Source organism: Ascaphus truei, chromosome 8, assembly GCF_040206685.1.
Source record: "Ascaphus truei isolate aAscTru1 chromosome 8, aAscTru1.hap1, whole genome shotgun sequence".
Taxonomy (NCBI): Eukaryota; Metazoa; Chordata; class Amphibia; order Anura; family Ascaphidae; genus Ascaphus; species Ascaphus truei.
This window is the reverse complement of record NC_134490.1, coordinates 28,289,264-28,303,480: the sequence shown is the minus strand read 5'-3', so window position 1 is coordinate 28,303,480 and position 14,217 is coordinate 28,289,264. Positions and strand designations below refer to the sequence as shown.

Here is a 14,217-nt window from a genome sequence, read left to right as displayed (position 1 = left end):
GGTCATGCCGCACAGGAGAGGCGGGGACAGAAATAATGACGTAACAAAAAGAGAGTCATTTTGGATATACCAATTACAAACTCTGTCCCCTGCAGGTCTCAATGCGGATTTTGACCTGAGTGTATTCCTTTAAGAAACGTTTCATGCTCTTAATATATCATTCTGTCTATAATGTATTTCTAACATTTGTTCTCTATTATTCATTGCAGATATGCATACAGTATCCATAGTGCCTTTTAAAACAATTTTTTTAATAGGATTTTTAGTAACATTTTAGTTTATTGTGTTGTTATTAGTTGTGTATATTTGGACTCTATGTATGTATACATAGAGATTAACATTGTATCACCACATAGAAAATATTCCACTTTAGTATCCTAGTATCCCATTAATTGTATCATATATGTCCATTTTAGACATCTGTAGTGTGTAATTAATTTCCAGTTCTCTAATGAGATGGCTAGTTAGGCTATATATACTGTATGTATCACAACTTATCACATTAATTGTACCAGAAATGTCTGTTTTAGACATCTATAATGTGTATTTAATTGTAATCTTCTAATGAAATGGCTAGTTAGGCAATACATATGTATCACTATCTATTCTATTAATTGTATCAGAATTGTCTGTTTTAGACATCTATATTCTGAAATCAATTGCAGTCCTCCAATGAAATGGCTAGTTAGGCTATGTTTACGTATCAATATGGTTTGGTAGTGAGCTGTGTAGTAGTCCACCAAACCGGTGCTCAGAAACTTGTTATACTGTATGTAATGCTGAGGTTCTTTCTGATGTATATTTAATTGTAGTGCATGTCCGATTCCAGTGCCATAATATCACTGTGACACCCCTATAGCTCACGGAGGGGGAGAGGGGATGAATATCAAGTAGAAACAGGAGCAGTGTATGCCCTTAAAGATAAAGCATGCCCGACAACTAGCTTAGCAATAAACCACGAAAAACGTTGTCTTTACACACTCACGGTTTTGGAGCAGTCCCAGTTTGGGAAAGGCACCCGCTGCTTCAGCGCGGCAAACTCTGGAGCAGACGGACTTGAAAGCACCATGCAGCTTTAGCCGAGCAGCAGCATGAACACAGATGCGGCAATTACAGCAGAACGGCGTGCTCCCAGGTTGAAGAGACAGAAGACAAGAATTCCACAAAGGAAAAGCCAGTGCACAGCCGAAGGAAGCAAAGCTGGACTACGTGACCATTCAAAAAGAGGTTTATTGATTCAAAATCATAGCGGTAGACTCCTTGCCGATCCTCTAACGCGTTTCACGCACAGGGCGCTTTTAAAATATAACATTTAATATTTCCTTTTTGTTTAATTTATGTTTTTACGTTAACTAAATACACTCTTGATTAGGAGACAGCAGAATGCAGGGCCAACACTGGAGGCAGACTCTGACAGAGGATCATTATAATCTAGAGAGAAAAGAGGACTACAGAGACCTTTAGCGTAGTGGTGCTCAACTCCAGTCCTTAAGACCGCCCAACAGGTCAGGTTTGATGGATATCCCTGCTTCAGCACAGGTGGCTCAGTCGATAACTGAGCCACTGATTGAGCCACCTCTGCTAAAGCTAGGATATCTTTAAAACCTGACCTGTTGGTGTGTCTTGAGGACTGGAGTTGAGCACCACTGCTTTAGAGCGCCAAATGTCTTAGATAAGCAGACCCTGTGTCTTGTATAAAGAGCAACACGTAGTCTAAATTTTTAACAGAAGTCCCACCCTGGGCACTACCCCAGCCTCTCAAAGATAGTGTCCCCATTGGGTGGGACCCTGGGGACCCAAGTGCCCCTTGGTGGGTGAAGTCTACTATTTTTGTTTGCCGAGATTGTCTTACTAAAGAATAATTGCAGCTTCTTTTTTGTTTTGTCTGTGATTGTAAATAACTATTTTGCTTCCGTTTAAACTTTAAAATAAAGAACTTGATTTTTGTACTAAAGGTCCCTTGCACTTTTTTCAATCCTACCCCACTCGCTGACTTGCCCAATATTTCCATAGCCTAGAGTAAGAACTTCTGGTCCAACAACCCATATATTCAAAGGGTCCAGGTGTGCGCACGTGTGTGTGTGTGTGTGTGTGTGTGTGTGTGCAAACTTTATGCCATTCTGCTTTTGATAAAGGCCATGTATGGCCGAAACATCAAGTCATTCTGTTGGCAATAAATAGTATATTTAAAATCGGTGGAGCCCTGTTCTTTATACCTTTCGTTTTTGTGCACATATTTAAACATGTTTAAATCGCTTTAAATCTTTAACATGAGTGCAGCAATTGTTAATTGAATTACATTTTTGTATTGAGCTCATTGTAACTGTAAACCTGTAGCCATTTCTTTGATCAGTCCATCGATCTAAAACAGATTTGTTTTTAACATGATCTCAATGAATTCACTAATGTCCACTGCATGATCTCCATTCTGATCAGCTTCTTCTACCATCGCTTCTAGCTCTTGACGTGAGAAACTAATTCCTGCCAACTTGGAGGCCTCTCGTAAATCATCAACGGTTATTCTTCCATCTTTGTCTGTAATTTTGAGGGTAGAGAAATATGACAGTTATTTATTTTATGGCTGAGTTTTGTATTTTGCTACGATGTAATATGACTACCTAGGGTCAGATGTCTCTGTACACACTCTCTCTAGGTGACCTACTGTAATCACATCTCTTGGGTTCAAATATCACCTCTATGCTGATGACACACAAATTTACTTTTCAACCCCTGACCATACACCTGCTGTACAGACCAAAGTTTCTGAATGTCTCTCTGCTATATCATCTTTTTATTTGCTATATGCAATACGGTGGAGGTTTCTTGTTGCCTTTTTCACCCACCATAACTTAAAACGTGATGGTAAACCCTACAGTCTTGGAAATGCAAAGCCAGCAGTACTACCAAGTTCACACTGATGATACATTAATGTTGAAACATGTCTGTGAATGGTTTCTCTGGCTTTGCATCTGATTCCCATGCTGTGCTTTAAAGCTGTGTTAACAGCGAGCATTAGCTTATATGGGCTCCATGTAACAATGGTTTTTCAGACAAAAGGTGACACATTGTGTGCTCATTTGCATGTAATTTCCCAGAATCCCTTGCTGCAGTGGAAGCACTGTATGCTGGGGATAATGGTGAAAGGCAGGGTTGCAGACATGCCTAAGACATGTGAATGTGCTCACAAGTGATCTTTTTATTTGCTATATGCAATACGGTGGAGGTTTCTTGTTGCCTTTTTCACCCACCATAACTTAAAACGTATATATATATATATATATATATATATATATATATATATATATATATATATATATATATACAGTTAGGTCCGGAAATAATTGGACACTGACACAATTTTTATAATTTTGGCTCTGTACGCCACCACAATGGATTTGAAATGAAACAACCGAGATGCAATAGAAATGCAGACTTTCAGCTTTAATTCAAGGGGTTGAACAAAAATATTGTATGAAACGTTTAGGAATTGCAACCATTTTCATACACATTCCCCTTATTTCAGGGGCTCAAATGTAATTGGACAAATTAACACAATCATAAATAAAATGTTCATTTTTAATACTTTGTCGTGAATCCTTTGCAGGCTGCTTGAAGTCTGGAACGCATGGACATCACCAAACGCTGGGTTTCCTCCTTTGTGATGCTTTGCCAGGCCTTTACTGCAGCTGTCTTCAGTTGTTGTTTGTTCATGGGTCTTTCTGCCTTAAGTTTTGTCTTCAACAAGTGAAATGCATGCTCGATCGGGTTGAGATCAGGTGATTGACTCGGCCATTGCAGGATATGCCACTTCTTTGCCTTAAAAAACTCCTGGGTTGCTTTTGCAGTATGTTTTGGGTCATTGTCCATCTGTAAAGTGAAGCGCCGTCCAATCAACTTTGCTGAATTTGTCTGAATCTGAGCAGACAATATATCCCTATACACTTCAGAATTCATCCGGCTGCTTCTGTGTCAATTGTCCAATTACTTTTAGTCCCTTGAAAAAGAGGGGGCTACATATTAAAGAGATGTAATTCCTAAACCGTTCTTCCAATTTGGATGTGAATACCTTCAAATTAAAGCTGATAGACTGCACTTTAATCCCATATTCATTATTTAACTGTAACTTGAATGTACTTTTGTACACAGCCAAAATAACAAAACTTGTATCAGTGTCCAATTATTTCCGGACCTAACTATATATATATATATATATATATATATATATATATATATATATATATATATATATATATATATATATATATATAATTAAAATGTTCTGAAGAAATAATATAAAAAATAAGACAGTTATGCACAGAACAAAGTAGGGTCCATTTCGTAAAGCACAAGATGCAAATATTTTAACATAACCTGAATCGCTACTTTAATGCCATTTTTCAGTGTACTATAAAACCGTCTTTCCCTTCCTAAGAAAGATTTCTGCTGCATTCATTTGAACATAGCTAATTTCTTCCCAAGCAGAGGGAAGACATGTTCTAAACATCTTAAATAGGGGCTTAAAAAGACTGTTACTTTAATCCTTAGCAAAAGATGACTATCCAAGATCATGTTTACATATTCTCTCACCATGGTCAATCATGGAAAATCCTTTCTTGAGTTCGTTGTAGAAGTCTCTGGTTTCACCATGCCATTCTGCAACTAGCTCCTTAAACACTCTGAAGCTGAGTCTCCTAAAAAAATGTAAAGTGTAATTGTATTCAACAGGAGTGGCCAACTCCAGTCCTCAAGGGCCACCAATAGGTCAGGTTTTAGGGATATCCCTGCTTCAGCACAGGTAGCTCAATCAGAGCTACTGATTGAGCCACCTGTGCTTAAACAGCGATAACCTTAAAACCTGACTTTTGGTGGCCCTTGAGGACCGGAGTTGGCCACTCCTGGTTTAACCATTTTGTATTATATATGGCAACAGCTATGGTTCAGACAGTAAATTCACAAAGGTGGGCACCTAACCCTCTCAGTGTGATCACATGGTCACATGACATCACTGCATTCATGGGAATGGAAGAGGAGGACTGCGCTAGATGAACGCAATCTCCACCAGAAAACAACTAAAAGAGGAATGACGTTCACTAAGTGACCCAAGGGCCCACAGAGTGTACAAACGGTTAAATAAAATCAATAAAGGCAACATGTACTTAGTCCAAATGGTTAACAGTCCATTAGGAGTAAAAGACACTGTATCATCCTAGTAGCAACACAATCAAAAGAACATAGGGAGAGAGAAGGGGAGGTATCCATGAGTATTAACATATTTACAACACTATAACAACCAGATGTTGACACATAGTGACTTAATTTCTGGGGTGGAAATACAGTTTTCCCACTTGTAAGTAAGGATAATATTGATAGAATATTTGTTTTGTGGCAAATAATAACTATATTTCATACAGCACTTTTATCCCAATGGGACTCAAACTGCTCCACAATTACCATAATGCAACCAGAACATCATATTTTTACAGGCACGGTTGCAGCCCCCATAGAGGTTACAATCTATATTTTCATTTCTGAGGCACAGGCTGATATAGTGACTTACTCACGTTTATAAGGAGCCGACACTGGGATATGAACTCGCTCTGCTTTAAAGTCAGTATTTTTGTTTTAAGAGTCGTGCCTTTACTTACTGAACCACTTCTTCAGTGTTCAATTATTTCTAATGGGGACTTGCCCTGGTATTAAAGGTATTGCAATCTTTGTATTGTTAGTCATTTCATCAGTTAGAAGAAATCCAATCAAAGAAAATACTATATATTAATCTCCAGAAATTGCTTTATAGTTCATGTCTTTTGGTGTCTATTTATTACAGGAGCCATAACCATCATAGGCAAGGGAGTAATAAGGTCCAATCGATAACAGGAAAGCTAGTAATGGATTTGATGGCTTTTCCTTGAAGTGTTACATAGAACAGTGGTATTCTAGAATATTATTATTATTATTATTATAATAATAATATAATAAACAGTAATATTATAGAACCGCAGGAACAGCCTCATATGTTAAAGAATATTTTAGAACAATATAGACACACAAACACCGGAGTAATTTGTCAGCTAGTTTACTAATTAGCAGATGCGAGCTATACCAGAAGTATACCCACATGACTTAACAAGGAATTGCAAAACGATCTATTCTGCCTCTTACAGGGACGTAGCATAAAAATTGATAACATAGGATTGGATAGAGTAATACATCTATGACGCATGCTAGTGTCTGATAGGAGGATAGAATCTGCATCTTGTAATAGAAATAGTAATGCGTGGCAGTAAGTGTTGTTGCTCGTATTAATTGGCTAAAGCGGGAGGTAAGTGAAGGTCATCTGTATAAAAACACTGTGAACAACACTTTTGATGCCAAGTCCGGATGCAAAAATAGAAGTAATGTTCAAGAATAAAAAAAATGAACAAAAGAGCTGCAAAAAAGGAGATTTTTGTACTCATTCTTAAAGGGACAGTCACACAAATCCTTTCAGATACACCTTACATTCAGGATCAGGGCATTATTGTATAATCGTAAATATGAGCACTATTTTGAAGAAGGTACGGGCAGGCTAGCGGTGTATCCCAGCAATTATTGACAGATGAAAAGTCTTTATATAATTACAAAGCCACCATTATTAACACTACTGAACACTTTTTCATGAACTGTTTCTAGGACCGATAGAAATAATAATTTGGTACAGAGATAAATTAGTTAGCTTGACTGATATTATCTGTTCTCATCTTTTTTGTATTTTTTTAATTAAACACAAATACGCGTTTGGTTATCGAACAGAACAAGCACTGTCATATACTAACTAGTGGCCAGTCTGTGTGCATCCCAGCATAGCCCTATGTCTAAATTGGCCAAGCTCCAATCATGGGTTGACATATTTGGGAATGTAAAGTGGGGGACTCATGGACTTTTCAGCAAGCTACACATCAACCTCTGATGCTTATCTCTATAATACATACAGCTGAACCCCATTATAACGCGGTGTTTGGGGTCCACATAATGCGACAGCGTTATAACGGGGATCACAGAAAAAAAGGGTGGGCCAGGCAGGTAATTTGCGTGCAGCGCCTGTGCACTGAGATTGTTCCGGGTGGGAGTGGATCTGCACTAGGGCTTCCCCTCCCACTCGCCGATTGGGACCGCACGGTGTAGCCAGTGGCATCGAGGGAGGTCTGGTGCAGGTTATAAAGAGCACACAGCCCGAAATACGTAGGTGTGGTGCTGTTGGCGATATCTGGGGGCTTTTTTGTTTGATCCTATCATGAAATAAAAGGCTTTTCTTTTTTAAACCGAGAGCCTCCTCCTGCTTTTTTGACAGTGCGCAGCCTTCTCTCTCTTTGTAAAAGACAAAAGAACAGGGCGCACAACGCACATAGTGATGTATAGTATTAAAAGGTGACTTTATGGTTAAAAGTAAATAGTTCTGTGTACATCAAGATAAATTACACAAGCAGTTGGTTAATAGGTTTACCACCCAGGAGATGACCGCAGGCGACACCCTCCAGTGAATCTCAACAGGGGATGGATCAGCAATCGTCTCGTCTGCTCCTCACTCCCCACCTGTGGAGTCCTGCACTCTCCGTCTTGTGTAATTTATCTTGATGTACGCAGAACTATTTACTTTTAACCATAAAGTCACCTTTTAATACTATACATCACTATGTGCGTTGTGCGCCCTGTTCTTTTGTCTTTTGTGTAGCTCCTGGGGTGTCGAGCCACCCCCAAGAAAGGCTGCAGACCCACGTTTAGTGTCTTATTCACCTATAAGGTTAACAATATTGTTTCTTATTCACGGTGCACTGTTCACTATTTGTTGTCCACTAGGTATTAGCTGCACACAATCACCTATTTTTTACTCTTCTCTCTCTTTTCCCTGAAGAAGCTCCTTTGCTGGAGGGAAACGCGCGTTGGACGCGCAATGTTGTCAGTCTCCTACTTGGAGCTGTTTTAATGTAGTGTCTGCAGTCTCCTGGTTCTATCTGTGTAGACCACAGTAGTCAGTTATTTATTTATCTTCACAGTCAGTGTGCCTGCATTTCCTGCACTCCATGTGAGGTGTTTTCACAGCACTCCATTGTGAATTCACCCTAATATTGCTGTGGTTGGCAGTTTCATTATGCTGTGAATTTACTATCATCATCACTGCACGTGCCAGCTCTATCACTCAAGCACTTGCATTCTAACATACTGTTGATTTTTCATTTAAGTGCGCAGTGATATTAAACCTAGCAGGATAGCTGGATATTTAATCTACCGGTCGCTGACTTGTACATATATATATACACACTTACCATCCGGTCTCACAGTTGCTCCAGAGGGGTTAATACCCTGACTTACAGCATCCTCTGTCATCTATATCCCACCAACATTAAGTGGTTAATTGGGATAGCATAATTCTACAATTGATGACACGGATGCTTGATAGCGTTGATTTAATATATTTTTAAACTCACAGTACACAATTCTTTGGTAATATATGTTTTAAGTAAATTTATTAAGGTCAACTTTTACACTTCGTTGGTGTGCATTTAAGTGAATTCTTTTAGGGGGCACATCCATTTTGTGTTTCCCCTTCCCCTTTTTCTGATTGTCTCTCTTTTACCTGCATGCTGGAGAATGTGGGGAGGGGGGGGGGGGCGACCAGCAGAAACATTATCATCAGGGTAGCAGCACAGGATCAATAGCCATTACCTCCCCAGGGCTTCCCCATCTCACCCCCCCAACGGCCCAGCACTCACCGTCTCACGTCTCACCAGCACCCTGGATGAACGGATCCCGGTCCAGCTGCCCTCTCCCAAGGTAGGTGAAGTTCTGCAGAGGTTCATTGTGTGTGTGTGTATGTCTCTATGTGTCTCTGTGTGCGTGTGTGTGTGTGTCTCTGTCCATTAGCAATAAAACATTGAATATTTGTATATTAAAAAAAAAATGTAGCTTAGCTTTTTAAAAACGGGAGCCATGCTCAGAAAGCATTATACCGGATCCGCGCTATAGCGGATCATGCTATAGCGGGGTTGAGCTGTACTATTATTGTATTCATTGAACCTTTTCAGTATTGCCTGCAGTCTGATAAAGATGTTGGGTGGGTCATGTTGCACTTACCCTTCATTTGAATCAGTCCACTTCTTTATGCGTTCTTGTCCTGTATTGTTGATAACAAAGCCAAGCAATTCTAGAGCACTCTGTACTTCACCTTCATGCAGAAATCTAGAATGAAAATGTAGTTACTGTACAGAACATGCACCTCTTCATGAATATATGATAATTAGAAAGTGGCAACATTACGAAATTGAGACACATCTGGGAATCCTGATGTCTGCCGATTGATAATTTGATACTCTAGCTTTTTATAATGTGGCCTACTGTATATGTAATAAGGGGAAAGGGGGATAAACTCTTGCAACAGTCACCTGGGCCTACTGTAAATTTGTAATAAACTTCTTGATCATTGTTTTATTTATAAAATATATTTATTGATCTTTTTTCCCCTTCCTTTTTCTTTGTATGAGTATATTCCTTAGCCCATCTCTTTATATTTGGTGGTTATTTCTATTTTTCCAATTCGTAGAAGTAACATTTAAATATAGTCTTTAAAACATAACTTCTTCTACTGTATGCCTTTACAGGGTCCTGAAAATGAACATTATTTTTAACAACCGGCAGGGAAGAGAAGTCGATCCATCATGTGGTAAGTGAAATGCCCTTTTCATCCTGATTGCAGGTTTCATAGTGAAATTATTCAGTACTTTGAAACATATGTTGTATGACTGTGGTCCATATGTACAATACTGTTTTTGTTGCAGCCACTTATCCATCTGACCATTAAAAAATATTGTGTTTACTGTTAAGTTACTAATTAGTTCTTAATAAAGCGTGATTAAAATGACAAATGTAAATTAAAAGGCGATGTGTATATTCAATTGGTTGAAAGGGACACATTAGGTAAAAACGTCTCAAACATTAACAGTGCACAAACCATTACAAGCGCAGTCCCACTTAGGTGGTTCCATTTTTATATATACTGTGTATATATATACATATATATATATATATATATATATATATATACATATATATATATACACTGTATGTGTGTGTGTATATATATATATAGATATATATATCTATATATATATATATATATATATATAATCAAAAAATAAATAGATGATACCGTTCTGTGGCTAACGAAATGCTTTTATTTGTGCGAGCTTTCGAGACACACTGATCTTTTCTTCCGGCGATGTTACAATGAATGAAGCAAGCAAAAGCTATACTATAAACAGTGTCTATTGGAATGTTATCTGTGCTGGTCCATCCCCCTGTGTGGAAGTGTTGTATGGCTGGAGGTGTCAAAGGCAGGTCTGCAACCCCACCCTACACCATTATCACCCAGCACACAGCACTTCCACTGCAGCAAGGGATTCTGGGAAATGACATGCAAATGAGCACGCAATGCCACTTTTTGCTTCAAAAACCGTTTTAACATGTTTCCCTATAGGCTTAAGGTTGCTGCATGGTCACAGCTTTGAGCACAGCCAGGGTTAAGGTGCATACCCAGAAAACCACCCACAGACAGCTGTTTCGACCTTAATGGGTCTCATCAGTGTGGGGTTGATTGACTGGGTATGCAAAGAAGCTAAGGGATGGGGTATACCATAATACTGGGTTAAGTTATGGTGAGTAAAAAAAGTGACAAAAACCCTCCAGTATATATATATATATATATATATATATATATATATATATATATATATATATATAAATACACAGTGTGTATATACACAGTATATATAAATATATATATATTAATACACAGTATATATAAAAATGGAACCACCTAAGTGGGACTGTGCTTGTAATGGTTTGTGCACTGTTAATGTTTGAGACGTTTTTACCTAATGTGTCCATTTCAACCAATTGGGAGAGTTCTTACTATGTTAAACTTTTTATACCGTCAGAATATGAATGGAATCTTCCTGACTAAGGAGAAGGTAGCTTCCCCCTATATTGACTAGAAGAGGCCATAGTGCAAGAGTTTCCTCTCCATAAATGTTCTTTGTAGTTCCCAACACTATATTACCCCAAAGTGGCCTTCTTGTTCTTAGAATCGATATAAGAGAACAAACTGGGCACTTTAAAAATATATTTAACTGCGCAAAAATGAATAAGGCATATTATCAATGTTTCGGTTCTACAGTCGGACCTTCACCAGAGCTTCAACCTAACATTGCAAACACCAAACGATTGATACAGTGACCATTAAGAAAATCAGCAGTAAAGGTGATTCCAAAGGGCGTGTGACGTCATCAAGAATCGCGGAGGAATAACAAACCGCGACACATCGACGAAGATCACGCCCACTGGACATCAGCAGTCCGCTGCTAGGCAACAAAAAAATATAAATACAAAAATGTGAATCTAAACCGCGACAACACAGTGAATTAAACAATGAAGACACAATCCAATCACATAATACGAATGCTAAAGTTATAACACAAAACAAAACATATGGCATAACAGAAATAAATGTATACGTATTCCCAGTGCTTCTTCTTTTGTGGAAAAATAGGTGCCTGTACTCGGCCTCTTAACTTTTCCTGCTCCTCATCTCTGTCGTGTTGTCATGGCGACGCGTCGTCACAAGGACAAGATGCCGGAGATGAGCAGATGGAAAGAGAAATAGGTGCCGGTACGCAGTACCGACTCGTAACGCCACAAAAAAGCCCTGGTTATTCCCATATCTCAAGAAAAAAGTAAAATGTTGCATAAAGAATTATAGAAAATAATAAATCCGTAATCAGTAAGGTGATATATCACCAAATTTCATAGAAAAAAGTCTATATATGCAACAAACTACTAGGAACACAGTAAAATCTTTAGAAAAAGTCAGAGGGGCACCATAACGTACTCAAAATATAATTAAGCTATATACATCAAGCATAAGATTTGTGCAAAGTAATTGGGTGTGTGCACCAAGAATTTTTGTAATCCGGTGTGAACTGTATTTCAACTTGATTGAATGAGATGCCCAATTTTGCTACAGTTTTTGTTATGCTCACGTAAGGAATCTATACCTTATTATGGTGTTTTGCTATTCTATTACATGTTAATAAATAATGCCATTTTTTTTTTACGTACCCCGTATTATTTGTATCAACACATTTGAAGATGAGCTTTAACTCTTTGGAGTCTTGTTGTGCAGTCTTAATTTCCATGGAATTGGCAGCATTTAACATGATTGCATTCTGAGATTGAGATTTCCAGTCCTGAAGAACTGCCAATAACTAAGTCAAATGATATAAATGATCATGTTAATTTGTGTACCTTTTTTTAAATTGTTCGTGACTTGTGATGTCAATAAACTCATCATTTATTCCAGGTGTAGAAAGGCAAAAACAATATTTTAATGATTAGTTTTTATGTAGCATTTTTATATGCCTGCACAAAGCATCTAAACGTCAGGTTTATAGAAAAGGGAGCTTGGTTAACAGTGAAGTTCCTCCAGTGGCTAAAAGATATGCTAATAAAGTACTGTACAACATATAAGGGTTACGGGGGAAAAAAGTATAAGATTTGAGACTAATGATGAAACAAGGAGACAGATGTGCAAAGTGCAGAAGATAAGAGGGCAAATCACAATATAAAGTATTCTGCGCTAAATCTCCAAAAAGATATGCAGACTATGGGGGCAATACAGGATGTCTGCTACTGTAGTGACATCCATATCAGGGTTCTCATTTCACAATCTCGTGATGACCTAATGTCTTGAGATGTGCAAGCTCTTTGCACGCAATAGCAATCTTTTCACCCTTTTTTTTTTCCGGCGAAAAAGCCTGTTTTGATCACAAGTGCACAAAAAGTTTTTTTCATTCTAAAAAGTCAATGGGCGTTTCATGTTCAATTAATTTCAATTACTTTTGCATTACAAAATCGTTTGAACTTGAAACTTTTTAAAAAAAACAAAACATTTTTTTGAACAGCTTGGGCCATTTTTCTAAAAACTTTTGGTGCCAAGAGTTTGATCGCACAGTTTGTGAGTTTTTAGAACTTTTTAGAAAGTTCCATCGAAACAGAGGCAAAGTGATCATGGCAGGTTTGCATATTGCCATAGCAACCTAATGGCAAACCATATTTCCAGTGGAAGCACAAGAAATGCAAGAAATAGCATGACACCCCTAGACAGATAAACTGAGGAAAGTACATTACTAAATATCATTTAATAATTTTTTTTATTATGCTCATTCCTGAAACACCTCACTGAAAAAAGATTCTTTTTATTAGTACACATGTATGAAACCTGCATCGTACATTTGACATGGGTGTCTTATGCTTCGGCCATAGTGAGTGCGCGACAGAGCGCTAGAAGGTACGCGCGCCTGTCGCCTCAGCGATCTGTGGACTCTGTTCACTCTCGCGACAGGAAGGAGTGGCCGTGACGTCACCAGGATGGTTCACCCTCATTGGTGGAAACGCTCCCGTGATGCGGCCATCACGCGAGAAATCTAATTTTTTTGTCTGCTCAAAATCCTGTCGCACAGCCGCTCGCGTCGCATAGCGCGCAGCATGGCCGGACTGGTGCACTTACATGACGGTGTTAGTGCCGCATGCTCCGCCGCATCCACAGCCTTAGTCAAGTTTCCAACAGCTGAGATTTGTATCACTCCACAAAGAAATGATAGCAAAGTAACACATCTCTTTATTTGTGCCACAAAAAAATCCTCCTTTTGCTCTATACTGTATATCCACACCCCAGCTTGTTCATTGGCATAAGGGCAGCTATTAGAAATTTACACATTTCTCTAGTTATCCTGGGAAATTCACTCACTTTTGAATTAGCACTTATAGCAGCATTCATATCAATTGTCAATCCCTTACCTTTTCTCCCGGTATTGGTGGTGGAGAAGCATGTCGTACATCATTGGGCACAGACTCTTTCTTTACCTCAATGGGGAATGCTTTTTTGCCAGTCTTTTTCTTAAATTTCTTTTTGGTTCCTAGCATGTCTGCTTTCTCTTTATGGCTATTCGCAGACACAGTAGTAATGTTTGTTTGGGTAACTAAGTGCAACTGGAGAATAGTGTAAGCAACGTTAGTAGGCACTAGAGGGCACCCAAAGTTTATTATTCCCTTGGTTTAAGACGGGAGTTCTTATTAGATGTGTATTTTCTTGCATTTTTTCCATATACAGTGTTTGTAGTGGGATGT

At 38.5% G+C, this 14,217-nt stretch overlaps 1 protein-coding gene and 1 long non-coding RNA gene across 4 annotated transcripts in view; one reads left to right on the top strand and one right to left on the bottom strand.

Annotated features, from left to right (window-relative positions):
• LOC142501293 (uncharacterized) overlaps positions 1–14,217 on the top strand; it is a 67,562-nt gene that overhangs the window by 30,362 nt on the left and 22,983 nt on the right. Inside the window, exons 4-5 of one of the 2 annotated variants that reach the window (XR_012803458.1) lie at positions 9,636–9,697; positions 11,210–12,071. This is a non-coding gene — a long non-coding RNA (uncharacterized LOC142501293). Of the gene's footprint in view, positions 1–9,635; positions 9,698–11,209; positions 12,072–14,217 lie in introns of those variants that run through there. The other variant, XR_012803459.1, reaches the window with a different exon arrangement.
• On the bottom strand, positions 792–14,060 carry LOC142501292 (uncharacterized). Of its 2 annotated transcripts, none has more exons than XM_075611018.1 (5): positions 13,888–14,060; positions 12,151–12,296; positions 9,112–9,216; positions 4,588–4,691; positions 792–2,535 (listed from the first exon to the last, which is right to left on the bottom strand). In XM_075611018.1, exons 1-5 carry the CDS (start codon positions 14,011–14,013, stop codon positions 2,363–2,365), a joined length of 654 nt encoding a protein of 217 aa, XP_075467133.1. In that variant the 5' UTR covers positions 14,014–14,060; the 3' UTR covers positions 792–2,362. The 2 variants fall into 2 exon arrangements, with proteins under 2 accessions (XP_075467133.1, XP_075467134.1); XM_075611019.1 differs by lacking the exon at positions 792–2,535 and adding an exon at positions 3,595–3,994.